This window comes from Microtus pennsylvanicus, chromosome 12, assembly GCF_037038515.1.
Source record: "Microtus pennsylvanicus isolate mMicPen1 chromosome 12, mMicPen1.hap1, whole genome shotgun sequence".
NCBI classification, from domain to species: domain Eukaryota; kingdom Metazoa; phylum Chordata; class Mammalia; order Rodentia; family Cricetidae; genus Microtus; species Microtus pennsylvanicus.
The window spans coordinates 8,073,232-8,100,137 of record NC_134590.1 but is presented as its reverse complement, the minus strand read 5'-3'; the positions used below and the strand labels follow the sequence as shown (position 1 = coordinate 8,100,137).

At 42.9% G+C, this 26,906-nt stretch overlaps 1 protein-coding gene across 38 annotated transcripts in view; it reads right to left on the bottom strand.

The window, feature by feature from the left end:
* The window catches only part of Sec31a (SEC31 homolog A, COPII component), a 58,728-nt gene extending 32,286 nt beyond the window's left edge, over positions 1–26,442 (bottom strand). For 17 of the 38 annotated variants that reach the window (XM_075943192.1, XM_075943197.1, XM_075943206.1 and 14 more), the window contains exons 1-12: positions 26,094–26,417; positions 15,859–15,941; positions 15,139–15,262; positions 13,303–13,501; positions 12,542–12,637; positions 10,762–10,902; positions 8,925–9,067; positions 4,760–4,859; positions 2,231–2,392; positions 1,919–2,071; positions 1,465–1,701; positions 943–1,017 (exon numbers count right to left, since the gene is read on the bottom strand). In XM_075943192.1, the coding sequence (XP_075799307.1) occupies positions 943–1,017; positions 1,465–1,701; positions 1,919–2,071; positions 2,231–2,392; positions 4,760–4,859; positions 8,925–9,067; positions 10,762–10,902; positions 12,542–12,637; positions 13,303–13,501; positions 15,139–15,262; positions 15,859–15,937 (1,509 nt within the window). In that variant the 5' untranslated portion in view covers positions 15,938–15,941; positions 26,094–26,417. Of the gene's footprint in view, positions 1–942; positions 1,018–1,464; positions 1,702–1,918; positions 2,072–2,230; positions 2,393–4,759; positions 4,860–8,924; positions 9,068–10,761; positions 10,903–12,541; positions 12,638–13,302; positions 13,502–15,138; positions 15,263–15,858; positions 15,942–25,999 lie in introns of all 38 variants that reach the window. The other 21 variants (XM_075943182.1, XM_075943187.1, XM_075943191.1 and 18 more) reach the window with 8 other exon arrangements.
* Between the last annotated feature and the right edge of the window lie 464 nt (positions 26,443–26,906).

Below are 26,906 nucleotides of genomic sequence, written 5' to 3'. Positions count from 1 at the left end.
GATAATGATTGTATTTCCTAATTGTTTTGCTTTCAGACATACAAGCAAAATTTTAAGTTTTCTTCTGAAAACTTAGAAAAATCAGAGCATCAAGGAGTTATGGCTAATAAGGAAATCAAATAAACCCTGACACTTTAAAGGAGTAAGCGAAGACACTAGCAGTGTGGCTGCCCTCAGAGGAGCATCAGAAGCAGCTCGTGCCATTCAGGCCGCTGTGCAATGCTACAGGAAGCTTTAGTTTCCATCAACAGAGGTGAAGGGTCTGAGAACAGGACAGAGTTCTTGAGGCTTCCACCGTTTTTTGCTGCTACTGACGCTGACGTCAGCACTGACACATGAAGACTACAAAATGCTAATGTGGTTTTCTCTTTCAAAAAGGGAATTCTTTCTTTCAAAAGTTAAACTACGAAGCAAACTACTTAGACCTTGTTTACTTAGTGACAAAAATTCATCCTCCAGATACCTGTTACTGGTCAACAACAAGCCATTTAAGAATTTCATGCTAGCTGGGCAGTGGTGGCCTGGCACACGTCTTCAGTCCCAGCACTCAGGAAAAAGAAAAGGCAGATCTCTGAGTTTGAGGTCAACCTGGATACAAATTGATCCACGTCAGCCAGGACTAAACAGAGAAACTGTCTCAAAAACAAAAGTTTCAAGCTAAGGCATCAGTCTAGCGAGGCTGAAGAGCGCAGTTGTCCTGACAGTGTTCTTCCCTTAAACCAGTCCCCGCCACCCTCCCGCTGCCAGGCCACTGTGACACACCTTAATAAACACCCCGGTGTGTGTGACAAACTATCCCTGACAGTGGCTGAATTAAAGGTGGTTCTGGCCGAAGTGGAGTTTCACCCTGAAAACGTTGTCTGTGACTGATCTGAGAACACCCGTGAGAACTCTATAAACAGACAGCCCCCACACAGCACAGGAGCGTCTGTGTGAGTTTACCTTCTTCCCCAGATCTTCTCTCCTGTAGCCGAGAAGCTCGAGGTATTTCCCACGAGAGTCGTCCTCAAAGTTTACCTGTGAGAAGAGACACAAGCTTCAAACAAAGACCTACACTTAAAATCTAGTTTTTCTAAGAACTGACTAAATTCTAAATCAAATTACTAAAAAAAAAAATCTAAAGTCTATAAAAATCCTGAAAATTCATGGTGCAAAAAGAACTTAGCTTTCACAACTGGCTTTTTAGATATGCAAGCGTGTATATGCGTGAGTGCTGGTTTGTGCACACTACAGGGGTCTGTTACTGTGCCCAGCTTGGGTTTCTTGAATTTCGTCATGCATTCCTGAAGTCATACTATGTCTTCAGAAGGAAGACAGACTTAAGATTATCATAGGAACAGTTATCAGTAATGAAATAAAACCGACCTTAGGGCCAGAGGGATGGCTGAGCAGGTGAATGCGCTCACTGTAAAAGGAGCATGCACGAAGACATGCAGAAACAGAAACTAATAAACCCAACTTCACCTTCAAGAAGGACCACACATTCTTCTCAAACTCAGTCTGAGACGCATCAATCTTCCTCTGGCAGTAACTGGTGAAGCTCTGGGACTGCACAACCTGCTGCAGCTGCTCCGAGCGGCTCAGGAAGTCCTTCTCCGTCACCACCTGACTGATGAACACGTGCTGCCGCTGCTGCTGCGGCTCCGCTCCCTGCTGAGGCTGCACTTTAGCATGCTCAAAAGTCACCAGTTTCCCTCCAAACTGTGAGAAGAAACAAACTCATCAGCCACTAAACCGTGCCCCCAAAGTAAACGTACTATAAGCCTGCCAAAATAAAGAACTGTACGGAGATCTCTGACACACCTCCCACTGTTCTCTTCAGTTTTCACAAGACGCCCTGGACGCAATGTCCTTTGTGCTGCCCCACAATGTCTCGGCTAATATGCCACACTGAACCATAAAAACGAAATCCACCTACTGAGAAGGAGGCACCGACAGGCCTTCGGACCCACTTGGGTGGCTTCTTCAGGGGGAGCACTATGCTGTGCTGAGTGGTCTGCTGTGGGATTTGTAACGGAGGAAGGGGCTGTCCTGTGCCGAAGGGATCGAGATTCCCAAAAGATGATGAAAGCTATTTTCAAAGAAGTATGAGTTAGTCACCTACATAAACTAAGTTGCAGTTTTTCAAATCATGCATAGAAGTGTCAATTATCTAGCAGAGCAGCATTGTAAAGGAATTATACAAGGCGGATATTTTTCTCAGTTATAAAAGCCTGAATACTCCTATTACCTTGTCAACTTGTTTTTGCCTTAAACCGTCTATGCTCCCTCCCATGATAGAATAAACACTGATCCGTCCATCAAAGGAAGCAGCTGACAGGACAGCAGGATTTCGAGGACACCACTGGATGTCAAAGCACCACTGTGTGTTGGTGGGAAGTTCATACAATACCTAGTCCAACATAAATAAACACAAGTTAGAAAAAGGTGCAGCCAGAGCATAACCAAAATAAGTAATGTTGGCAGTAAGAACAGCTGAACATTTGCTTTAGAAAAGGCTTTAGCTAAGAAAACCAATGGCGAGTTCTTCTTAAAGTGTAGTGGTCCCCGGGACAGTCCACCGCCACAGTGCAGTATTGGTCCCTGGGATGGTCCACTGCTACGGTGCAGTATTGGTCCCCGGGACAGTCCACTGCTACGGTGCAGTATTGGTCCCCGGGACGGCCCACTGCTATGGTGCAGTGTCCCTGACTGCTACGGTGCAGTATTGGACCCCGGGACAGTCCACTGCTACGGTGCAGTATTGGTCCCCGGGACAGTCCACTGCTACGGTGCAGTATTGGTCCCCGGGACGGCCCACTGCTATGGTGCAGTGTCCCTGACTGCTACGGTGCAGTATTGGTCCCCGGGACAGTCCACTGCTACGGTGCAGTATTGGTCCCCGGGACGGCCCACTGCTATGGTGCAGTGTCCCTGACTGCTACGGTGCAGTATTGGTCCCCGGGACGGCCCACTGCTACGGTGCAGTGTCCCTGGGACGGCCCACAGGTACGGTGCAGTGTCCCTGGGACGGCCCACCGCTACGGTGCAGTGTCCCTGGGATGGTCCACTGTAACAGGAATGCTAGTCAGTATTTCTTTTCCTAAAATGGCAGGAGACAAGCTGGAAAGGCCAGAACATTTTATCAAATTCTAGTGCTACTGTTTTCAAATGCTTAGGCATGGCAAGATCCAAAGAACTATAATTAGGTCATTTGAAAACCAAACTTTAAACCAAAGTTAGAAAGAACTCAGTGACAAATCTGGCTTTTAGCCACATAAGAAAACATGCCTATCTCATTCTTCTTATTGAAGAATCCTAACAAAAGCTCCTCTAACTTTCCTACAGAAGGAAGAGAACACGGGAAAACTTTACAAATGCTCTTACAGGGCCAGGGAGACAGTGCCATGTGTAAAATGTGTGCCATGCAAGCATGAGGTCTGCAGGTCAAGTTCCTGCAGCCACAGGGAAAGTCAGGTCTGGTACTCGCTACAGACAGCTGGGGAGGCAGAGGCAGGGGACTACTGCATTAGCTGACCAGCCACTCAGGGAGGTCAATGAGACTCCGTCTCAGAAAATCCGCAGACACAACCAACAAAGGTGCACTATCGATTTCTCAGCCAGGTCATAGGCACTAAGTGCTCATGCACCTGGACATGAACATACGCACACACACACACAAAATGAAAATAAAGCTACTCGAGGCCCTAAGTTCAATGTTCAACAGCTAAAATAACAAAACCTATTAAAACTTTTTTTTGGTTTTCATTTACTCCTCTGTGTGTGTGTGTGTGATGGGTACGTGTGTCGGCATATGTTACAGTACACACGCAGAGGACAACTTTCACGAGTCAGTTCTCCCTTCCACCTTATTGTCTCTGCCATGGCTGACTCATGAGCATCCAGACGGTCCTGCTTCCTGTCTCACTGCAGGAGCCACTGCATCCTGTTCATGTGGGTTCCAGGAATCAAACTCAGCTTCCCAGACTTTACTGCTGAGCCATCTTGCCAGCTGGAAGACTGTGGGGTTTTGTTTGTTTGTTTTTAATGGGGCTGGAAATGAAGCCTAGGACTTTCACAAGCTAACAAGCAACTGCTTGACTTTTGAGCCACACGCCTAGCATCAAAACACCTACAAAAGCACCTGCAATAATACACTTTAATAGAGGAAAGGCAAAGGGTATAAGGCTGTAACTAGGTTTGAAGAGATGGCTCAGCAGATGAGCGCACTGGCTGCTCTTCCAGATGACCTGGGTTCAGTTCCCAGCTCCAACATGGCAGCCATAACTGTTTGTAACTCCAGGTCCAACACCCTCACACAGGCACATATGCAGGCAAAACACCAATGCACATATAATAAAAATAAATCATTTTTTAAAAGGCTGTAGCTAGACTATGTCCCAACAGAGAAAGACTAATTTTTTTTTTTTTTTTTTTTTTTTTTGGTTTTTCAAGACAGGGTTTCTCTGTGGCTTTGGAGCCTGTCCTGGAACTAGCTCTGTAGACCAGGCTGGTCTCGAACTCACAGAGATCCGCCTGCCTCTGCCTCCCGAGTGCTGGGATTAAAGGCGTGCGCCACCACCGCCCGGCTTGAAAGACTAACTTTAAACATTGAAGGACATGAGCCGGAGAATGTTCCTGACAGAGATCTGATGGGTCAGCATCTCAGAGCTTCCTCCAGTGGGCTTAATTACATGGCTTTAAAACCATATGGAAATGGCTGATAAAATGGAAATAAAGTGTCATGAGTGCTGAAAAGTTGAAGCGTTCCTCGTCCTACCTCTCCAGTGTTAGGGTTGGAGCACAGAATCTTAGCATCTTTTCCACAGCTCAGTAACAACTCAGGATCGGCCATGCTCCAAGCAATTGCCAAAATTCCCCTATAGAAACACAGTGGGAGAGAGGAACAAGTGAGAACAAGATACAGTCGTATATTAGTCCGCTTACTAGTTCAAACTGTTAGCTTAAAAAAGCAGAGCAGACTGGTGGAAATGCTCAATCGCTTTGGAGCCTGTCCTGGAACTAGCTCTGTAGACCAGGCTGGCCTCGAACTCAGAGATCCTCCTGCCTCTGCCTCTCAAGTACTAGGGCTAAAGTCATGTTCAATCTTGAGGAAAACAAATTTCCAATCACTGCTGTGCAGGCCCAGGAGACGCCCAGACGGCTGGCCTGAGTATGACTCACAGTAACTCAGGAACATGTGTGCTACAAAGACACAGGCTGCTGAACACCATACAGTAATTCAGTAACATGTGTGCTACAAAGACACAGGCTGCTGAACACCATACAGTAACTCAGGGACATGTGTGCTACAAAGACGCAGGCTGCTGAACACCATACAGTAACTCAGGGACATGTGTGCTACAAAGACACAGGCTGTTGAACACCATACAGTAACTCAGGGACATGTGTGCTACAAAGACACAGGCTGTTGAACACCATACAGTAACTCAGGGACATGTGTGCTACAAAGACGCAGGCTGCTGAACACCATACAGTCACTCAGGAACATGTGTGCTACAAAGACGCAGGCTGCTGAACACCATGCGCAGTGCAGAGGGGCAGAGATGAGAGTGAGTGCCCAACAACACGGACTGTGGAGTACTTGGTCCCAGGCCGGGTTTTATGAGAAAGCTCATGGATAAAAACCCCTCACAGAGCTGGGTGATGTGGGCAGCGCAAACCTTCAATCCCAGACTCATATGACAGGACCAAATGGATCTCTGGAAGTTTCAGTCCAACTTGGTCTACATATAGACAAATCCTGTCTCAAAAAAAAAAATCAAACTAAGCCTCATACGTGGGAGGCCAGCGCTCGACTGCCAACCTCCATCCGCAGTCCTGTTTTTGGCTTCTGTTACCAGGAAGTAGTCTTTATTGAGTATAATGAAAAGAAAAATGTAGATACTTTTTAAAGAAATATTAAGCTCTAAAGTCTAGAAACATGGTTTTATAGATCACTATATTAAAGGGATATTTTTATGTCAATATAGCGGAAATACAGTGTATCCTTGGGCTATGCACAGTGTAATCCTTGGATAGGAAGATGGCTCAGTAGTGAGGTGCTTGCCATACACACGTCTACAGACAGACCACTGAGATGGCTCGCAGGTAATGGCCTATGACCTGGGTCAGTCCCTGGGTTCTGTGAGAGGCGACACTGACCTCCACAGCATGTGGAGCGGGTCCATGCCCCACACCCACACTCACATGCACACAAAGCCAGGGATGGAGCAAGGCAGACCCACAGAGCTCACCTGATAGCTCCAGGACAGTGTCTCAAAACTGCATGGCTGAGGGATGCTCAGAAAGCCATCAGGCATGATTTCTGGCTGCCACAAACATGCCTGCACCTCCCCCCGCACACAATCTTCTGTGCTCAATTATTTAGAGAGAGTGAGCATTAATCATTTTGTCTTTTCTATATTCATACCTACATTACTCAGAGATTCTATGAGAAAGCAGAATTAAGTTTGGGCATTTCTTAAGAGCATATAATTAGAGGTCTGATGGGAACTCACCAAGGCCAGCTGGCCTGGGTCTGGAAAAGCCTGGGATAAAACCGGACTCTCTGAACATAGCGGACAATGAGGACTACTGAGAACTCAAGAACAATGGCAATGGGTTTCTGATCCTACTGCACGCACTGGCTTTGTGGGAGCCTAGGCAGTTTGGATGCTCAACTTGCTAGACCTGGATGGAGGTGGGGGTTCCTTGGACTTCCCACAGGACAGGGAACCCTGATTGCTTTTCGGGCTGGGGGGGGGGGCTTAATTGGGGGAGGGGGAGGGAAATGGGAGGCGGTGGCGGGGAAGAGACAGAAATCTTTAATAATAAATTAAAAAAAATAATTAGAAGTCTGAGTATTTTGCTCAGTGGTAAACACTTGCTTAGTATATACAAGGCCCTGAGTTTGATTTTTGACACAGCAACAATACAATAGCCAAAGTTTGTTCATTTAGAAAAAAATGTTTTTAAATTATGTGTGTGTAAGCGCGCACGTACGTGTGCATGGGAGTGCAGGGGCATCAGACTCCCCTGAAGCTAGAGTTACAGATTGTGAGCTGACATTTGGGTGCTGGGAAATAAACTCAGGTCCTCTGGAAGAGCAAGTGTTCTTAACTACTGAGTTATCTCCCCAGCTCAATAAATTATATATTATGCTATTATTAATATATAAGGTCAGATTTTAAAGAAACATAGAATTATAAGGCTGGAAGAGACCAAATAATCAAGTAATCTACCACTTATTAGCACAAGAAAACTGCCAACTAGAGATTGTTTCTGTCACTAGCACTGGGCTTTGCTAAATTATGACGGCCCATTCCCAAGCTCTGTGGTAAAAACTCTGAGATCAGTGTTTGGGCTGACTTTGGACAAGTTTAACCTTCAATTTCTGGCCTGTAAGACATGCAATGGCAGTTTCTCCAGTTATTTGTTATGAGGATTGATTAAGGTGCCATGTACAATGGTTGCACACTGTCTGTTATGGAAGAGTTATCTGTCTTCCTTCTACAATGCCAGTTCCCTGCAGTTAGTGTAGTGGTTTGGATGAGAATGGCTCCCATAGGCTCATGTCTGAATAAAAGGTCCCCAACTGTAGGAACCATCTGGGAAAGATTAGGACGTGTTGCCTTGTTGGAGAAGGTTTAACACTGGGGTAGGCTTTGAGGTCAGGCCCAGTCTGCTGTCTAAGGATCAGGTGTGAGCGCTCAGCCCCTGCTCCAGCACCGTACCTGCTGCCACGCTCCTCACCATGATCGTCATGGACTTGCCTCTGAAACTGAACAAGCCCCCAACTAAATGCTTTCTTTTAGAAGTTGCCTTGGTTGTGTGTATTTTCCCAGCAATAAGAAAGCAATTAAAACAGGTGAGAATTTTGTGTGTTTTACTGTATACATTAATACACTCAATCTTAAATAAAATAAGAAAAATATTAAGGCTCCTCAACAGCATCTTTTTTCTACTAAAAACTAGACTAAAATATAACATTTAAGGAGAAATTGGTTCTGGCCAAATTCTTCTCCTTTATGAGCATCTTATAGACAGATCACAAACTTCAGAAACTTCACAAACTTCAGATAGGAGAAGGGGGGAAAGGACTTAAAAGTTCAGTCACATGTCACTAACCAGGAAGTCCCCAAAGTACTTAGAAACTAGTACATTTTCTTTGTTTGTTTGTTTGGTTGGTTGGTTTTTAGAGACACGTTTCTCTGTGTTAAAGTCTTAGCTGTCCTGGGAGACTCTCTGTAGACCCGGTTATCCTCCTGCCTCTGCCTCCTGAGTGCTGGGATTAAAGATGTGTGCCACCACCTGGCTAGAAATTAGTATAATATTAAAAGGGATTTTCTTATTTAAACACATTGAACTAATTTACTTAAATTTGCTACTAAATAGGTATCACCGATAAGAAATTTGCCAAATTAATGAAATACAAAGACACTAAGACATGAGAAAATTCCCATTTTTCAAAATATCTACTCAATATATTACTGCAAACTGAAAGCAGATCACCTAATTTCTCAAAAATGTTTGCTTTTAAAGTAAAATAGAATAAAACCAGTTTCTAAACTGTTGCTATATGGCATCAAATTTTCTTAAGTATGATGGCTAATATGGATCTAATTGTATAATCAGTGTCAAGATTTAATAGACTCCAATTTTTACCCACTATTTTAGGTGATTTTAATTTCCTGAATGCACTATGTAGCTGAAGATGGCCTTGAACTGCCAAGTGCTGGGATTACAGACACACATCTCTATGCTTGGCTTAATTATTTTAAAGAAAGTGGCGAAGAATACTTTAACAAAGGATTCATGTTAGCATGATATGATCTACCATTTTAGAGAAAAAATCCTGACTACTGTTTAAAATAAAAAGTAGTAATTATGTTTTAGGATTTAAAAATAAAGAAACAAAGTTCCTTGAAACAGTAGTATGGTACCTGGCATGATTTTCCAGAACCCGGATAGGAGAGGCGGCAAACCGAAGGTCCCACATCTGGACCACGGGTAATCGATCATCCTCAGAGGCCAGGACCATCTGCGTAGCAACGTCCGGGTGCCACGCCAGCCCAGAGCAGTGCATCTGCAGACAGGGAAGGCCACATCTTAGCAATCATGTTACTTTATGAGAAGCAGACCTAAAATTGGAGGGCTATGTCACCACTAAAATAAACAGGAAAATGCATCGGCTGAGATTAGTTTTGAACCTTTTAAATGTTACTAAACAGTTTTAAGCATTTTTTTTTTTTTGGTTTTTCGAGACAGGGTTTTCTGTGGCTTTGGAGCCTGTCCTGGAACTAGCTCTTGTAGATCAGGCTGATCTCGAACTCACAGAGATCCGCCTGCCTCTGCCTCCGGAGTGCTGGGATTAAAGGCGTGCGCCACCACGGCCTGGCTGCATTTGATATTTCTTATTCATCTACTTGATACACATAAAGCAATTCAGAGTCAAAATAATTCTAAAATGAATTTTACTATCAATACTGTAACTAAGAATAATTTATACAAACTTAAAATATAAGACTTTCAAAAATAAAAATAAGGTTCTCAACTAAAAACTAAAGCCTTCTACCTTTCCTCAAAAAAAAAAAAAAAAAAAAAGAAAAAAAGAAAAAAATATCTTAAACATCTAAAGTTTCCTGAGACAATGAGACATTACTATTATTGGGAATGACCATTCTAGTATTTATATATAATATTTATTTATATTATAATATAGTATAATGACTCATTTCTAATACAGTCTATATAATGACTAAAACTATTTTTGCATGCTTTGTCCCACTGGAACTTGGGTTTTAAAATTTCTGGTCCATTTACACTATGGTAATCTGGAGGAAGGCTCTTTTCAACAGGTCCGTGGTGTTAAAATGATATACACATCCTGACTTAGGCACTCTTATTTTAGAAAATCTTTAACCAGGGTGGGCACCATGGCTCAGCACATAAAGGCACTTACTATCAAACCTGAAGACCTAAGTATAATCTCTGGGACCCATATGAAAGAAGGAGAAAAGAAGTCATGCAAATTGTCCTTGAACCAGCACAAAAGTGCACAATGGAGCGTGAATGCTCAAATAACCGCCAAAAATAGACAAACAAACAAAAAACATAAATGTGATATAAGTATTTTTTAAGTTTTAAGAAACAAAGAAAAAGAGAGGGAGGGAGGGGAAGGAGGAAGAGAGAGAGAGAGAGAGAGAGAGAGAGAGAGAGAGAGAGAGAGAGAGAGGCACCACCAAAATGGCTCACTGGGCAAATGTGCCTCTCACTAAGTCCACTTCAACCTGAGTTTGATCTCTGAGACCCACCTGATTCCAAAAGTTGTCCTCTGAACACAACATGTGCTTCATGGCACACATGCACCCACATGGACATGCACATAAAATTACAAAATAAAGTGCTTAAAAAAATAAAAAAACAAGCCGGGAGGGGGAGGAGCACACATTTAATCTTTGGAGGCAGAGCCAGGCAGAGCTCTGTGAGTTCGAGGCCAGCCTGGTCTACTGAGTGAGTTCCAGGACAGGCTCCAAATCTACACAGAAAAATCCTGTCTCAAAAAATCAAAATAATGAAATTAAATAAATAATAAAACATACCCAACATGGTTTCCTGGGTATTTAATTACTGTCACTAAGGGGGAGGGGGCATTCATCCCACTATTAAGTCATTGATAAAAAGACAATTTTAATTTTACAAAGCCTTGATCTCTTGAAACAAGCCCCAGGGTACACAGCAGAAGCACTCATGTCCGTCACAAGTCAACCCTATACTTACTCTGTTACTGTGATCGCTGACTTTGATGATCGGCTCATTTTTCCTAAGATCCCACACAGTTGCCCGGCCACTGGGACTCGCTGATGCTAAAATATGCTGGACTTGTCTGTTCCATGCAATGCAGCTGATGTCTTCTGGCGGCTGTTAAGGAACAAACCATTAAAAACCATCTCCATGCTGTGCTGTTGGTTTTATCAAACTGAAGTCGCTGGGAAGAGCCAAAACTGAGGAACTATCTCTATCAGCTAGCTCTGAGGGTGTGTCTGTACACTTTCTGACTGCTGACTGATGTGGGGTGCCTCCCTGGACACGTGGGTCTAGGCTATAGAAGGAAAGTAACTGACCAAGCCACCTGACCTCCAGAGATGACGGACTTTGATCGGGACATGTAAGCGACATAAATCCTTTCTCTCCCAAATTGGTTTTGGGCAGTGTATAACTCCAGCAACAGACTAGGATATTACAATATTCAACTTTAATTATAAAGCCAAGTGTGGTGGCACACACCTTTAGTCCCAGCACTCTGGAGACAGGTCAATTTCTGAGTTCAAGGCCAGTGTTGAGTTTCAGGACAGCCCGAGAGAGCTACGTAGTAAGACCCTGTCTCAAAAAACTAAAAATTAAATTTAATCATAAATTCTTATTCTTCATTTATAATTTTTTCTGTCTTTATTTTTTCTTGAGACAGACAGGTCTCAAGTATGTACCTCTGGCCAGCCTGGAACTCACAGAGATCCACCAGCTTTTACTTCCTGAGTTCTGGGATTAAAGGGGGACCATCATGCCTGCCTGACCCTTTAGCTTTTCTTTTTTTTTTTTTAAATCTATTACTAGGCTGGAGAGATGGCTCAGTGGTTAAGAACACTGTCTGCTTGTCTAAAGGTCCTGAGTTCAATTCCCAGCAACCAAGTAGTGGCTCACAACCATCTGTAATGAGATCTGGTGCCCTCTTCTGGCCTGCAGGTGTACATGTAGGCAGAATACTGTATACACATAAATAAATAAATCTTTTAAAAAAATAAAATCTATTACTTAGAAATTAGATCCACAGCCAGGCATTGTTTAAAATACAGATCTGCAGAGCTCCAACTACTTTGTGTTGTTTAATATTGTCTCATCCAACAAGTATTTGCTGATTCTTGCTATAAACTAAGCCATTTCTTTATTTGCAGCTGTTGCAAGACAGACCACAAACTACAAAACGGATGGCTAATGAATGTGACCTAGCATCAGAAAGGACAAAAATGGGAGGCTGGACTACTGGGGAAACACCTTTATAAGTAGCAGACTATATCATTAAAGCCACCTTTCAAGACTTCAAAATGGCAGGAGCAGTTCCAACGGCCAGTAAAACTGGGCATCTACACAATAAGATACCTTGTAGAAAGACTATAGTTGTTTTATTTTTTGAGACAGGGTCTCACTATGAAGGCCCTAGCTGCTCTGGAACTCACTCTGTAGACCAGGCTGGCCTTGAACTCACAGAGATCTGCCTGCCTCTTCCTGCTGAGTGTTAGGGTTAAAGGCCTGTGCTATCATACCCAGCAACACTTTAGTTTAGATAAAGTCTCATTCTATATTCCTGAGGACTTCAAACTCAAGGCAATCCTCCTGCCTCCACCTTACAAGAGAAACATATTTATCAATACTTTACTATGCCACAAGGAATTTAATGATATTTAAGTACTAGTTTGCGTTCAAATACTTAAAACCATCATGAATACATTTAAAAGATTGGCTTGATTTCTTTCCTTACACTGATCAACAATTAATGTTATACCTGTGTTTTGGCCCCTGGTGTCATTGGAGTTGCAAAATTGTTTAGATCCCAAATGTAGATTTCAGATTCATTAGCACCAGAGGCTACCAAATTGGTCTGCAAAAAGAAACAATAATCAAATAACAAATAACTAAAAACCCAGAATAACTAAAACTAAAATGTTCACTTTAATACATACAGTTTTCCTAGTGATTCAAAACAATCTTATGTGTGGCTTCCTAATTATCCAAAATTCTTCATCAAAGTTAACGTTTTTAGAGAAACATTATAACTTTCCAAATGAAATATGTCTCCTGACAATGAAACTATTTTAAAGCAATATGTTATAAAAAGAGAGCAGTTCCGAGGTTAAACTGTTAAAGAATTAAACACATTAGCCACATAGGGCCCGGTGCTTGTGGTTTTGCATCTCTGGAACAAAAGCAGTCGCCAGTTACTGCTCTCCTTCAGCAAATCCTACCCGAGTGCTCATAATGCAGGCACTGTATCAACTGAGTTACCTCCTAAACCCCCTAGGCTTCTGTTGTTGTCTGAGATAGTCTTGTGTAGCATAGGCTAGCCTCAAACTCCTGATCCAAATTTTTCCTGCACCTCCCAAGTGCTGAGGTAACAAGCGTGTGCACCATGCCTATGTCCAGCTCCTAACCTGAAGTCTGAACTGCAGTCTTCCCCTTTCATTCCTAATACTGAAGTCAGTAGTTTTTTTCAAATGAAGAACAAATATTCTAAGAACCAAGAATGAATGTCAACCAAAGTCAAACCTGGAAAATGTTTACATCCAAGGCTCTCACTGGCCCAGTATGCTTGTCCTTCTGGGCAATCACAACCTCCTTGTCTCCAGCTATGATTTTAGAAGGATCATAAAGAATAATGTTTCCATTTTCTCCGCCTGCAATCACAACTCCAGAAATATCTCCTTTGGAATCCATCTTATGAGGTCCCCAGATCAACTTGTGGTACCTTAAGGAGAAAATAAATAACCCATTCTTAGAAACAAATTAAGTGTCTTAATATATTAAATCACATTTTTGTCTATATCTATGTAATACAAACTGTAGTTTCTCTTTGACTCCTGCTGACTATAATCCTAGTAAAATAAAATTTTAATGTCTACTTATATATTTGTATTTGATTTCCAGATCTCTAAACAATGAAGACTCTGCAGAGTAATACAGTATAGAAAGTTTACTTGAACTTAAAAATGACTTTATTGGGCTGGAGAGATGGCTCATGGTTAACAGCTCTGACTGCTGTTCTTCCAGCGGTTCTGAGTTCAATTCTCAGCAACCACATAGTGACTCACAACCATCTCTAATGAGATCTGGTGCCCTCTTCTAAGCCTACAGGGATACATGCAGACAAAACACTGTATTTATAATACATACATAAATATTTTTTTTAAAAAAATGGCTTTACTACAATGACTTTATCATTTGTGCAACCCTGGGCAAGTTACTTAATATTTCCAAAATTTGTTTACCTGCACAACAAAGAGCTAATCAACTGCTTTCATGGAAAATAAGACATTGGGTCAGCCAGTGGTAGCACATGCCTTTAATGCCAGCACTTGGGAGGCAAAGGCAGGAGGAACTCTATGAATTATTTTTTATTTTTTTTAATGATTTATTCATCTTTATTTTATGTGCATTGGTGTGAAGGTGTCAGAGCCCCTGGAACTGGATTTTCAGACAGTTGTAAGCTGCCGTGTGGGTGCTGGGAATTGAACCCGGGTCCTCTGGAAGACCAGTTAGTGCTCTTAACCGCTGAGTCATTTCTCCAGCCCCTGGTACCCTATGAATTTGAGGCCAGCCTACAGAGTGAGTTCAGGACAGCCAAGATGACATAGAGAAACCCTGTCTCGAAAGAAAAAAAAAAAAGCAAGAAAGTAAGCATTCTATTTGACTAAAGAGTATTCATGAAAATATAGCCTATGGGACAGGAATAATAAAAGTGTTAAGGGAGTCATTATTAAAAATTTCTAAGTAGCGATCCTGTCTTTAAAAAAAAAACAAATTATGTGTGTGTACAAAAATATTCATATACTCCCTTCTTTATTCATATCTGTATTTTATAAAATAAAAGAGACAAAAAAAAAGGATGTTAGAAACTGGAATCTTACGGCCATTCTACATAAAACATCAGTGAAACATTCAACAGGACATATACACACATAGATATATAAATATTTTATTTCCATAAAAATGTACTTGTACAATTTTTCCTAAGTTTTTCATGTCACCGACATTATTCCTTAAAGTCTCTAATAATTATAATTATAGCCAGAGGTAGAGCACAGGGCCGGGTGAAGCTCACTTGGTAGAGTGTTTGTCCAGCATGCACGAAGTCCTGGGTTCAGTCCCAGGCATAGCATAACTAGCAGGGGTAGTGATTTGCCCATAATACTAGACTCACGACCAGAGGCAGGAGGAGCAGAAGTCCAGGGCATCCTTGCCTACTAATGAGTGCCAGGTCAGCCTGGGTTACACAAGACCCTGCCTCAAAATGAAAAAGAAAAAGAAAAGAAAAGAAAAGAAAAGAAAGCCACCTACCACAACACATACTTAAATAAAATATGACCTTCAGGCTGAATCTCATACCTGTGAGAAGAGGAGAAAGTAGCACAGGACTTCATATCCAAGGATGGGTCCGAAAGGTCAAACTCAAATATCTCCAGGGAAGCATTGGTACTAAATGTTGCATCCAACTGCTGAGCAGACGTTCCTACAGAAAATATATGCATGGTAACTACATCCGCAAAACAAAGACTTAGAAAGTGGCATGAAAGAGAAACTAAAAGCATGCTTGTCATGAATACACCTGTGGCTGAAACCTCAGCATGCATGCCACTGAGCATGTCGAAGTTCCTACAGCAATGAGATCCTGGCACAGGGCTGGGAGATGACGTCTCTATGAGTGGGTAGTGACAGGTAAGGTTTTAAAGGTTATACATATCTTAGAATCTCTCTGGAGAAACAGCCCCATGTTTTAAGTATACAAAGCTATATTTAAAAAGTGCCTCTGTTAAGTTTGCTCATAATTCACTGAAACTCTTTGCTATGTCATTTGCTGTTCCAACTTCTGTTGGGCTAAAGATAAACCTGAGTCCTGGGTACTGTAAGGATACTATGTATGTAACCCATGACCAACGCCATGAAGTACGCACAGCAAACACAGGAAGGTCACCAGATAAAGTGACAGGGAAGAAGGAGGTATCTAGCTGGAGAATGAGAAACCTTTCAGAGAAGATGAAGCTTGCACTAATGAAGAAAGCAGACAAGGAATTAGGCTAATCACACTGTCTTCTCTTTTGAACTTACCTGTGGCGAGGTAAATGGGGTGGTTCTGGGCAGGGCTCCATGCCTGCATTGCTGTACGATCTACTTCCTTTAACTTCATTCTGCTAAAATGAACATTTCACAGAGAAATACTGAGTACATACCACAGAATATAAAAAAATACATAGAGACATACTGAACAAATCACTAAAATATTAATAATACCCAAGTACCAATACTACAAATGCATTGTTTTTTGAAAATGTTCAATATTAGACATCAACCAAGGGACTATTTTGGAACAAATATTCTATTATTCTAATTCTTTATGGATATACAGACGAATGCCCATTATCTGAAACGACGGGGACCAGAAATGCTTCAGATTTCAGAGTTTCTGATACTAGAATATTTTCTAGACCTTACTGACTGAGCATGCCTAGATACAAAGTTTAAAATGCTTCAAAATAGGAAAGTCTCCAGATGCTTCAATTAGGGATGTTCAACACACAGTCCTTTAACTAAAAAATCATCCTGTAAAACACCCCATAAGAAAAATCTAAGTGCCGGGCAGTGGTGGCAAACACCTTTAATCCTAGCACTCGGGAGGCAGAGGCAGGCAGCTCTCTGGGAGTTGGAGGCCAGCCTGGTCTATAGTGAGTTCTAGGAAAACCAGGACTACTACACAGAGAAACCCTGTCTCAAACTTAAAAAGGAAAAAGAAAAAAAAAAGACATAAATTAGCACTGAAGCTGAGTTGTATGTGCCCTGGTAGGAGAGAACCTCCCAGGAGGAAGGAAAACAACATAGTAAACATGACAGATCTTTCTGCGGTAGGATTAGGCAATTATAAAAAACTTTCCATAGTCAAATGTGGTAGTGTATGCCTTCAATCCCAGCACTCAGCAGCTGAAGGAGAATCACAGCGCTCAAGGCCTCAGGCCATCACGGACCACACAGTGAATCCAGGACAGCCTGTGTTACAGAGTGAGAGCCTGCCTCACAAAAATAAATTCAGTAACTTTAGAGCAGGTAAGGTAGTGCACACCTGTAATTCCCATACGAGGAGAGACTGAAGCAGGGGGAGTGAGAGTTGAACATGGATGGTGTAAGATCCTGCCTAAAGAGAGAACAGCTGGAGAGATGGCTCAGCGCTTAAAAGCACTGGCTGTGCTTCCTCTGGAGGACCTGGGTTCAAGTCTCAGCGACCACACAGCAGCTAGCCATCATCTCTAACACCTTCTTCCGCCCTCTACGGGCATCAAGCACACATGAGTGCATAGATACAGATGCAGGCAAAATAGCCCCCTCACACACACACACAAAGAATAATAAATAGGTAAACTGTCAAAAGAAAATAAGATAATACTAATTTTAAAATTAAACAGATATATTGTAGATTTAAGATTAAAGAAGAAAGTTTTAGAAAATTGGTCACTTCAAGATGTAAAGCCATATGCCTCTTGTTTACTCTCATTAAAATTACTGTCATTTAAAACAACAACAAAAACCCCACAGGATATTGTGCTATATTTTCCATGTCTCTGTTACCTTTTTCATGAATAATTTTTCAGGGAATTTTTATTGTAAGCTATACCATGATTTAATTATCTAGAACACCTGTTCATTACTTTCACAAGGCTCAAACAGCATATGTACATGTTATTTCATTTATGGTAAGAACGGTCATAAATATCTAGAAGTTAAATTGCTAGGTTAAAAGATAAATGCCAGGACTGGAGAGATGGGTTAGCGGTTAAGAGGACAAATTTGGTTCCCAGCACCCATACTGGGCAGCTCACAAACACCTAACTCTAGCTCCAGGGCATCCGAAGCCCTCTTCTGGCTACCCGCGCTCACTTGCACACACCTACACAGATACACACACACCTATACACAACTAAAAATAGAAACGACATGCTCCATTTTAACTTTTACAGATACCACCAGCTGCTTTCTGTGGCAACTGAATCCTTTTACACTCTCAGTAACATGTCCACCCCTGCTCTTCAGCCTGACTGGAGTGAAAAGCCACATTTTTAGATTTTTACCAATTTAAGAGGTAAAAAAGTTAGCTCTGTGTACTTCTGCTCTGCATGTCTCTATGAATGATATGTGATTGTGGTTCATACATATTTGCCCATTTTTCTATTTCTTTTCTGATTTTCCTTTTCTTTTTGTGCTAGAGATTGAACCAAGGCCTTCCATTACCCAAGCCCTAATTATAAAAAATTAGGCTGTCAAATTTAATCTTCTGACTATGCTTAGATAATTTTGACTTTTCAAAAATAATCTTTATGGGGCTGAAGAGATGGCTCAGTGGTTAAGAGCATTGGCTGTTCATGCAGAGGCTCACAACCACCTCCAAGTCCAGTTCCAGGGGCCCAGCTTATTCTTCTGACCTCACTGAGCGCATAATACATATACACTTAGGCATATACACACACACACACATCTATAAACTAACAAATAATAAATAGCTGGGCGTGGTAGTACATGCTTTTAACTCCAGCACCAGAGAGAGATGTTGTGGGGGTTGTTTCTGTGAGTTTGAGACCAGCCTGGTCTATATATCAAGCTCCAAGCCAGCCAAGGCTACAGAGTGAGACAGTGTCTCCCAAAACAACAACAAAAACAAAATCCGGTAATAAAAATAATACTCTTTAAAAAAAAAAAAACAGAGGCTTTATGCTTTAGAGCACCTGTAGGTTTGTTTAAGAGAGAGACTGCATTAAAAAGTACTGTTACCACAACTGTCCCTTTCCCCCTAACATTCATTCAATATGGTTTTTTTGAGACAAGGTTTCTCTGTGTAACAGTCCTGGCTGCCCTAGAACTCACTCTGTAGACCAGGCTGGCCTTGAACTCACTGAGATCCACCTGCCTCCACCTCCCAAATGCTGAGACTGAAGGTGTGTGCCACCACTGCCCGGCTTACGTATTTCAATCCATGAGCCATTATCCGGTTCACAGTTTATATTAGGGTTCTGGCAAGTGTCTAATTAGGTGTATCTACCACTATAGTATTCCACAAAGTAGTTTCCCTACACTAAAATCTGTATCCCGTCCCCTCCCTCTCCCCTTCTCCCTGTATACATGGAACCTATACAATGATGTTTTGTGGTATGATCAGCTTTTCAGGGTCCACATCCACAGTGACACCTTAATCAACACTTTCTCGTCTAAAGTGACCATCTGTCAGGTCCGTATCTCACTGTCTTTCATATCCATATAGTGTCTTTTTGGTCTCTCCTCAACAGCCTCCTACCGGAAATGTCTGTTCCTCCTGGGATGTGCTCAGCTTCATGAAGGTGACTTTATCATCACACATCTATTGAGCACACATTCCCACTGACCTGGCCTTAACAGCTTTATCATGTACATAAGTATGTCTCATATTGAGATCAGTATCTCATTGTGTTGTTGTCTGAGAGTGAGATTCACTGTGCGGCCCAGGTTAACTGAACTCCTGAGCTCCACTAATCCTGTCTCCGCCTCCAAGTGCTGGGAACCCAGGGATGTAATATCGCACCTAGTTTTCTGGGGTTTAAACCTTCACAGCTGTGTGCCATGTGCTGCCTTTAGTCCCAGCACTTGGGGGTCAAAGGCTGATGGAGTTCTAAGTTTGAGGCCAGACTGGCCCACACAGAGAGCTCTAGGACAGACCCTGTCTCAAAAACAACAAACAAAAGATTCCTTTACATGTACATTTACAGCGTACCTTTAAACCACTCTGATTCCATTAACTGTCCTGGAAATAGTAAAATAACTTAGAGTGTGCATGGTGAACTTATCAGAAGTTTGTTTGGCTACCTTAAATCATTTAAAAGTTATAGATACCAGCCAGGTGATAGTAGCGCACATCTTTAATCCCAGCACTCGGGAGGAAGAGGCAGGCGGGTCTCTGAGTGTGAGGCCAGCCTGGTCTACAGAGTGAGTTCCAGGACAGCCAGGGCTGCACAAAGATAAATCCTGTCTCGGGGGAAAAAAAAAAAGTTACAGATACCAGAGATGTGGTTGGTCTTAGTCCATCATATTCTGAGATACAGACATACACACTATACACATATTGTGTGTATATGTATAAAATGTGTATATCTATTATACTGTGTGTATAAAATGTATATATTATTTATTGTGTATATAAAATGTGAGTATGCATATGTGTTTGTGTATACACATATGTACATATGTATGTATGTGTGCGCACGCCAGCAATCTACCCCAGAAGCTATCTACCTTCTTTTTTACGGCAGGGTCTCTCAATCAGCCTAGATCTTGCCAATACAGCTCAGCTGTGTGGCTGGTGAACCCAGGGATCCCCCTTGTCTCAAGCACGGGGATTGTAAATGCAGGCCATTGTGACCAGCTCTGCTATCTGGTTTTGTAATTTATATTCTGCTATTGTTCATTTTCTTTTTGTGTAGTTATTATTTCTCTGGTAATTGAGATCTTTATTTTTATTTCAGCACATTTTTGGTTCTACCTTTGCAATTTTTAAAAAAAATTTATTTAATGACATCAATCCCCAGGTTTTTTTATTCGCCAACTGCTAGCTGCACAAATGAAGTTAGCACACATAATCTTTTCTACATTTATTCTTCTGTGTGTGGGTGCTCTGCCTGCACATGTGTCTGTGCCCAGAGAGGCCAGAAGGCAGTGTAAGATCCACTGGTCCTGGAGGTGGAGGTGGCTGTAGTGCTGGAAAAGCAGCAAGTGCTCCAACCACTGAGCCCTCCCCACTCCCGGCTCACACGATCGCGCTGCTCTCGCACTCCCAGTTAAAGTCAACAGCACTATCTCTCTGTATTTACCTTTGGACTGCTGAATGTGCTTAGATTTCTCCTGACTGACTTTACTCTCCGAGATTACAGATGCAGAAATCTACAGACTTCACATCTTCTACTCTGTACTTCTTCGCTGCCTGCTTGAATAATCAAATTCCTGTATCCGGGACTTTTACAATCATATCCTTCCTCGGCAGACCCTCTGGTTTCACTGCCACACAATCAACGCTCCACAACACCTGCCAGCGTCCTGACGCCTCTTCAGAGGACCAAGCTCCTTTCATCAGTGTCCAGAGAAGGGCTTCCGATGTGAACTGTGCACATTCCAACAGTTTCCAGTTCAAGTTTCTACACATGACAATTTGTGCAAACTCAGAGACAGCCAAGACTGAACTCAGTTTAACTCCCAAATTCAAGTTCTTGTCTCTACCATCATCAACGGGATATAGCTGGGAGGGCAGGGTGCCGAGCTAGCATGCCAGGCACTCTGGGATCAACCCCATACACATGCCATGGGTGGTACCACACAGGGTCCTAGAGCCTTCGCACTCCAGAGGAAGTTCAGGGACATTCCCTGTTTCAGCTACTTCCTGACTTCCTGGCTAGACTAGAACATGGGACCCTGTTTCAAATCAACAACAATAATTAAGAAAAATATTAGATAGAAATACTAAGAAACGGATGGCAAGATAGCTCATTGGATAAAGGTGGCTGATGCCAAACCCGACAGCCTGAGCATAATCTTGTGACACACACAGTACACACAGCTGACTCCACTTGCACACCTGTGCTCGCTCTCTCTCTCTCTCTCTCTCTCTCTCTCACACACACACACACACACACACACACACGAATGAGTGTTTTGTTACTTGTGCTGTAATCCTAGCTTTTCAGGAAGAAAAAGAAGGAGGGAAGGATGAATCACAGACCCAAGTCTATCCTGGGCTACAGAATGAATTCAAGACCAGCCTGGGCAACCTGGTGAGACCCTGTCTCAAAACAGAAAGGAAAAAAAGACTGCATTCTTATAATCCTAACATTCAGCATGAAACAGGAAGAGCTGAGCGGCTTACAGAGTAGGTCTAGCCAATCAGCAATTCCCAGGTTGACCTCTAACCTCCACTTGCACGTACACACACGCACACACAGACACACACATAGCCAGCACACCTACTTACACACACAGGCAAGTAAGGGGGAATCAGCTCACTGAAAGAGTACCTACCAATGGCTAACCTGAGAAAGCCCTGGCTTCACTTCTCCATATCAAAGAAAGGTGGAGGGAGGGCTGGCCATGGTGGCAGGTACCTCTGCTAGAGGCAGAGGCAGATGGAACTCTGCTAGGCTGAGGCCAGTTTGGCCTATACAGTAAGTTCCAAGCCAAGCAGGCTACACAGTGAGACCCAGCCTTTTTTTTTAATAATTTTTTTATTTGCATTTTATGTACACTGGTGTTTTGCCTGCATGTATGTTGTTGTGAGGGTGACAGATTCCCTGGATCAGGAGTTACAGATAGTTCTGAGCTGCCATGTGGGTGCTGGGAATTGAACTCAGGAGACCAGGTTTTAAAATAAGATTACTATCTAAGACAATTAAAGGTGAAAAAAGATTCTGATTTTGTAAGAGAAAAAAAAGGACCTATTTTATCATGAGCCCTCTTCCTCCTCTCAGCCAACTGATTTAATCTTTAATAGAAAATTCAGTTACTGTTCATTTATGGAAATCCAATTCACATGGATCTCAATAAGCTCATGACTGTTCACTTCAGCAGGGTCACACTTTAGGGATTTTAGAATACAATAACATCCTATTTTAACTAGATACTTTATTATATCCCATTGAAGAAAACAAAGAGAAACATGCATGAAACCCGGCAGAGCTGAAGCCTGCATGGACAGCGCATTTATGTTGGGCTTCATGGTCTGAGTTGATGAGGATGACTGACCAGGTCTCTTCCTCAAGGAACAGGTCCCATGGAGATGCAAACTCGGATCACTGGATTCAGAGTCCAGAGCATGAACCAATATACCACAGCTGGTGCATATACTATTTATGTTTTCAAATTTGCCATTTTACTAACTGCTTTATGTATCATGTCAATTTTTAATCAGGTATTAAGTCTTATTCTTTTGGGATTCAATATTGCTTAGGGTGTGTCTAGACACCTGGCTCAGTGATTCAAAGTGCTTACTGCTCATGCAGAAGACCCAGGTTTAGTTCCCAGCAGCCACAGAGCAGCTCACAACTGTCTGCAGTCTGAGTTCCCAAAGACATTCTGGCCTCCAAGAGTCTCTGCATGCATGTGATCCATATGAGGTATGTAGAAAACATATACAAGTTTCGTTTCGATTTTGAATGTTATAGTTAAAGGGAAACAAATGTACCGAGACCTAGATAAGCTAAATGACTAGAGTTGGATATAACTTTTCTTTTGTGAATTTTTAACTGCTTTTAAAAAAAAGGGAAAAAATACTAGCAAAGTGGGGAAGGGGTTAATTTCAGAGTTATTTCTAAAAAAAAAAAACAAATGAATAGCTATGTATTTTTTTAAAGCTGGGGTTAATCCCAGGCAGAGGCAGGTGGATCTCTGTGAGTTCGAGGCCAGCCTGGCCTACAAAGGGAGTTCCAGGACAGTCAAAACTACACAGAGAAACCCTGCTTCGAACAACCTTACCTCCCAAAAAATCTAATCCCAGCACCTGGGAGGCAGAGACAGACAGATCTCTGTGAGTTCCAAGGCCAGCCTAGTGTATAAAGTGAGTTGCAGAACAGGCTCTAAAGTTAAAGTTACAAGAGAGGGACCCTGTCTTAAAAACCAAAGAAAAAAAGAAAAAATTCCTGAGTGGAATTACAGTTCCCTGACAGCAGAGGTACAAGGGCCGTCTAATCCCCACCGTTAGTTAATGTGTAACACGGAGATAGCCAGGGCCATGAACCAGCTGAGGAGGAGCTCAAAGCATTCCTTCACGTGCCCAGCTCAAGGGTCCAGTAAACGTAGTTCCTGTTATTGCCTGCACAGAATGAAGTCTTGGGGCCAGCTATGGAAAGAAAACCCTATGTTACAATATGGTCTAGAACTAGGCAGCAAGTTCTGAATCAAATTAAACAAGACTACCATAATCTATAAGAATGCCACGAAAATACAGTCTCACTGAATATATGAGTATTTCCCTCTCTTAGAAACACTCATTTATTTAATTACAGATGACTTTCTTAGAATATGAGGGATTAAATGAAGCCATCTATACTTCTCAGTTACAACTTATCTTATAGTTTCGTGTGGATTTTCAGTATTATGTGACTGTAGTCATGTTGTACATTATTGTTGCAGTCAGGATCATTTTACCCAGAACACAGTCATAATAAAAACAGGAAATGGACACTTTGAGGACAGTGGTTTGGTTGCATCTATTACCTACAAGACAGGACCTACAGCACAGCAGGTAGACTGAGGCCTGGAACACACACCCTACACTTGAACATCAGCCTAAGTCTCAGCTCTAAATCGCACATCACTGCACAGATGTGTTTCTGCTCCTCTCCCACAAAGGTCTATCCCAACAAGTCTTCAAAACTACATCTAAGTGCTAGCAAGGTGGCACACAGAGGTATATAATCTACGGCAATTAGGAGGCAGGGGACCAGCAGTTTCAGGCCAGCCTGGGCTACAAGGATAAGCTCCTGTTTCAAGAGTTGGGGATACAGATCACATCACATACATCGCAATGCATACCTAGAATTTCCAAGGCCCTGGGTTTCATCCTGAGTGTCATCATGTGCCTCAAAAAAAAAAAAAACAGAGACGAAAACCTAACATCTGAGGAATGTTCCAGACAAGAACTTATTTTTAAGTGAAAACTTTCTTCTTTCTACTAATGTTCTTTATAATTTTTAAAATTATATGACCCGTGTTTGTGTCTATGTAGGTCTAGGTACAGAGGAGTCAGATTCCATGGAGCTGGAATTCCGGGTGATTGTGAGCCACTAGATGTGGGTACCAGGAATGGCAATATTGGCTCCTAACTGCCATCTCTGCAGACCGAAACTGACTTTCAAATTGCAAGCTTTATGAAGGAATATGAACACCCAACAGTACTATTCTGTCAAAGGTAGCAACCTCGCAACACCTTAGAGCCACGCCACACCTCGGGCAAGCAGTCAGAGGTCCTGGCCTCGGCACCTTTGACTCTTAAAGAGGAATACAAATTCCATACTGGCACTTTAGTAAAAGTGCATGTGAGCAAAATATCTCACTGAGAAGAGAAATATTGGTTCTCCGAGAGTCATTCGGCATTATCAACTGTCCCAGGCTCACCTCATTCAACCAAAGTCAAAAATTAACCATGCCTTGGTTGCTGAACACACTCATCTACAAGATTAAAACTTGAGGTGAAATTAACCTACAAAAAAGGAAACAGTTCAGATGTGGTGGTACGTGCCAGAATCCCAGAACTGGGGAGGAAAGCTTAGGAGGGTCAGAATTCAAGGTCATTCTTGGCTATTTGGTGAGTTTGAGCCATTCTGGGCCACAATAGACCCAATCTCAATGAAGGATGGAGGGAAGAAGAGAGGAAGAAATAAAAAGAACTTAACGTAGCAGTATCGCTTTACAAGTTTTTAATGTGGGATTCTCAAACCCCATGAAATTACACAGAAAATTCTACCCAGGCATGTGCATACAGTGGAAACACGTTCTTCCAGGAAGACAGCCCAAAGCCTTCAAAGGGGAATAGAAATTGCCAAAAGAGCGATAGTCACTGCGCTTTACAGTTTACAAACGTCTTTCTACTTGTACATAGTTCAAGAAAGAACCTGTTCACACAAAATTAATCAGAAAAATCCAAAACTCATCTCAAACCTCACCATTTCCGAACTCCATATGCGTGTAACATATTCACAATCAGGCAACAATTAATTATCCAAAAGTTCTCGTTCCTAAAAACCTTTCTGGGAGCTATAATTACGGGTTAGAGAAACAAGGGCAGAACTACTCAAAAGGGCAGTACACAGCTAACTTCTGAATAATCAGGATTTAAGGGAAAGAGTAAGCTTCTAATGATCCCTTTAACAGTTACAATTGTAAACAAAAGAACCGAGTGCCAACTTTCGTCAAACAATTTGGAGAACCTATCAAAACACTCTTGCAACTTCAAAAAAAACCCCTGCAGAATTAGTTCTACAAGCTCCCCTCCAAAAAAGTTTATGTGCCCACAAGTCCAGGCAATTCTTTTACAATTTAATTTACTGTAACAACAGCAGCAAAATCCTACACGTCTGAAGTATAGGCTGTAACTGGCGACTGCTGACGCTAAAGAATACAATCGTAGACAGTAGTCAGTAATCCCTTAAATTTGGCAAGAGTTCAAACACAATTTATAAAAAAAAAAAATCTCTACCGAATTTAAGTGAAAGAAATAATCCTGAGGTCCGTTTCCCTTCCACGCCCTCGGGGATTGCACCTCTTTGTGCAGAGTCTTGGAGGGTCCTAACCTCACACACACTCCGGAGCAGGGCAGCCTGGAAACGTTGGCGGAGGATGACGGGCGCGATCACCCGGCGGCGGCGACTCCAGGCGTTGTCCCGGCGGGGCCGAAACGAGACAGGAGCGCGCCGTCAGCGGAGAACGGGCCTCGGGCCTCGGCAGCGGACACCGAACCTGGCAAGGGGCAGGAACCGAACGGCAGACACAGCTGGCGGGCCTCCGCGACCTGTCCTGCGTCAGCCGGCGAACGTCGGACTCTCCCCGGATCCGCCGCCGCCGCCCCTCCTCCGCAGCCCAGGGCCACCTCCACGCTCCGCTCCAACGTGGCAGCCGCAGCCCCGCCTGCGGGCCGCCACTTCCGGGTGCGGCGACTCGCCACGCCTACCCCACCGGCCGGCACTTCCGGGAGCTGCCGTTCGCTCCTCCCCCCAGCGGGATGGCACTTCCGGGAAGGCCAGTCCGGCTGGAGGTAGGGAGTCGGCAGTGATTTGGGAGGAGGCGCGCAGGGCAGGGCTGAGGCCGCTTGGCGGTGGATCAAGGGAAGGGCCCTCTGGGCGTCTCCGTCAGAGAAGAGCCGGAGACCGCGGAGACGCCACGTAGCTCTCCTTTGAAGCGTCAGCAGCCGCAGGTGACACTCCCCAACCCCGACGATTGAAGGCTGGGCGAGGGCTCTGTTGGGTCTACGTTTGTCTTTTTGTTTTGTTGTTTTTGTTAAGTTTTTGTTTTTCGAGACAGGAGTTCTTTCTGGCTTGGCACGCTGTTGGGTCTACGTTTGTCTTTTTGTTTTATTGTTTTAAGTTTTTGTTTTTCGAGACAGGGTT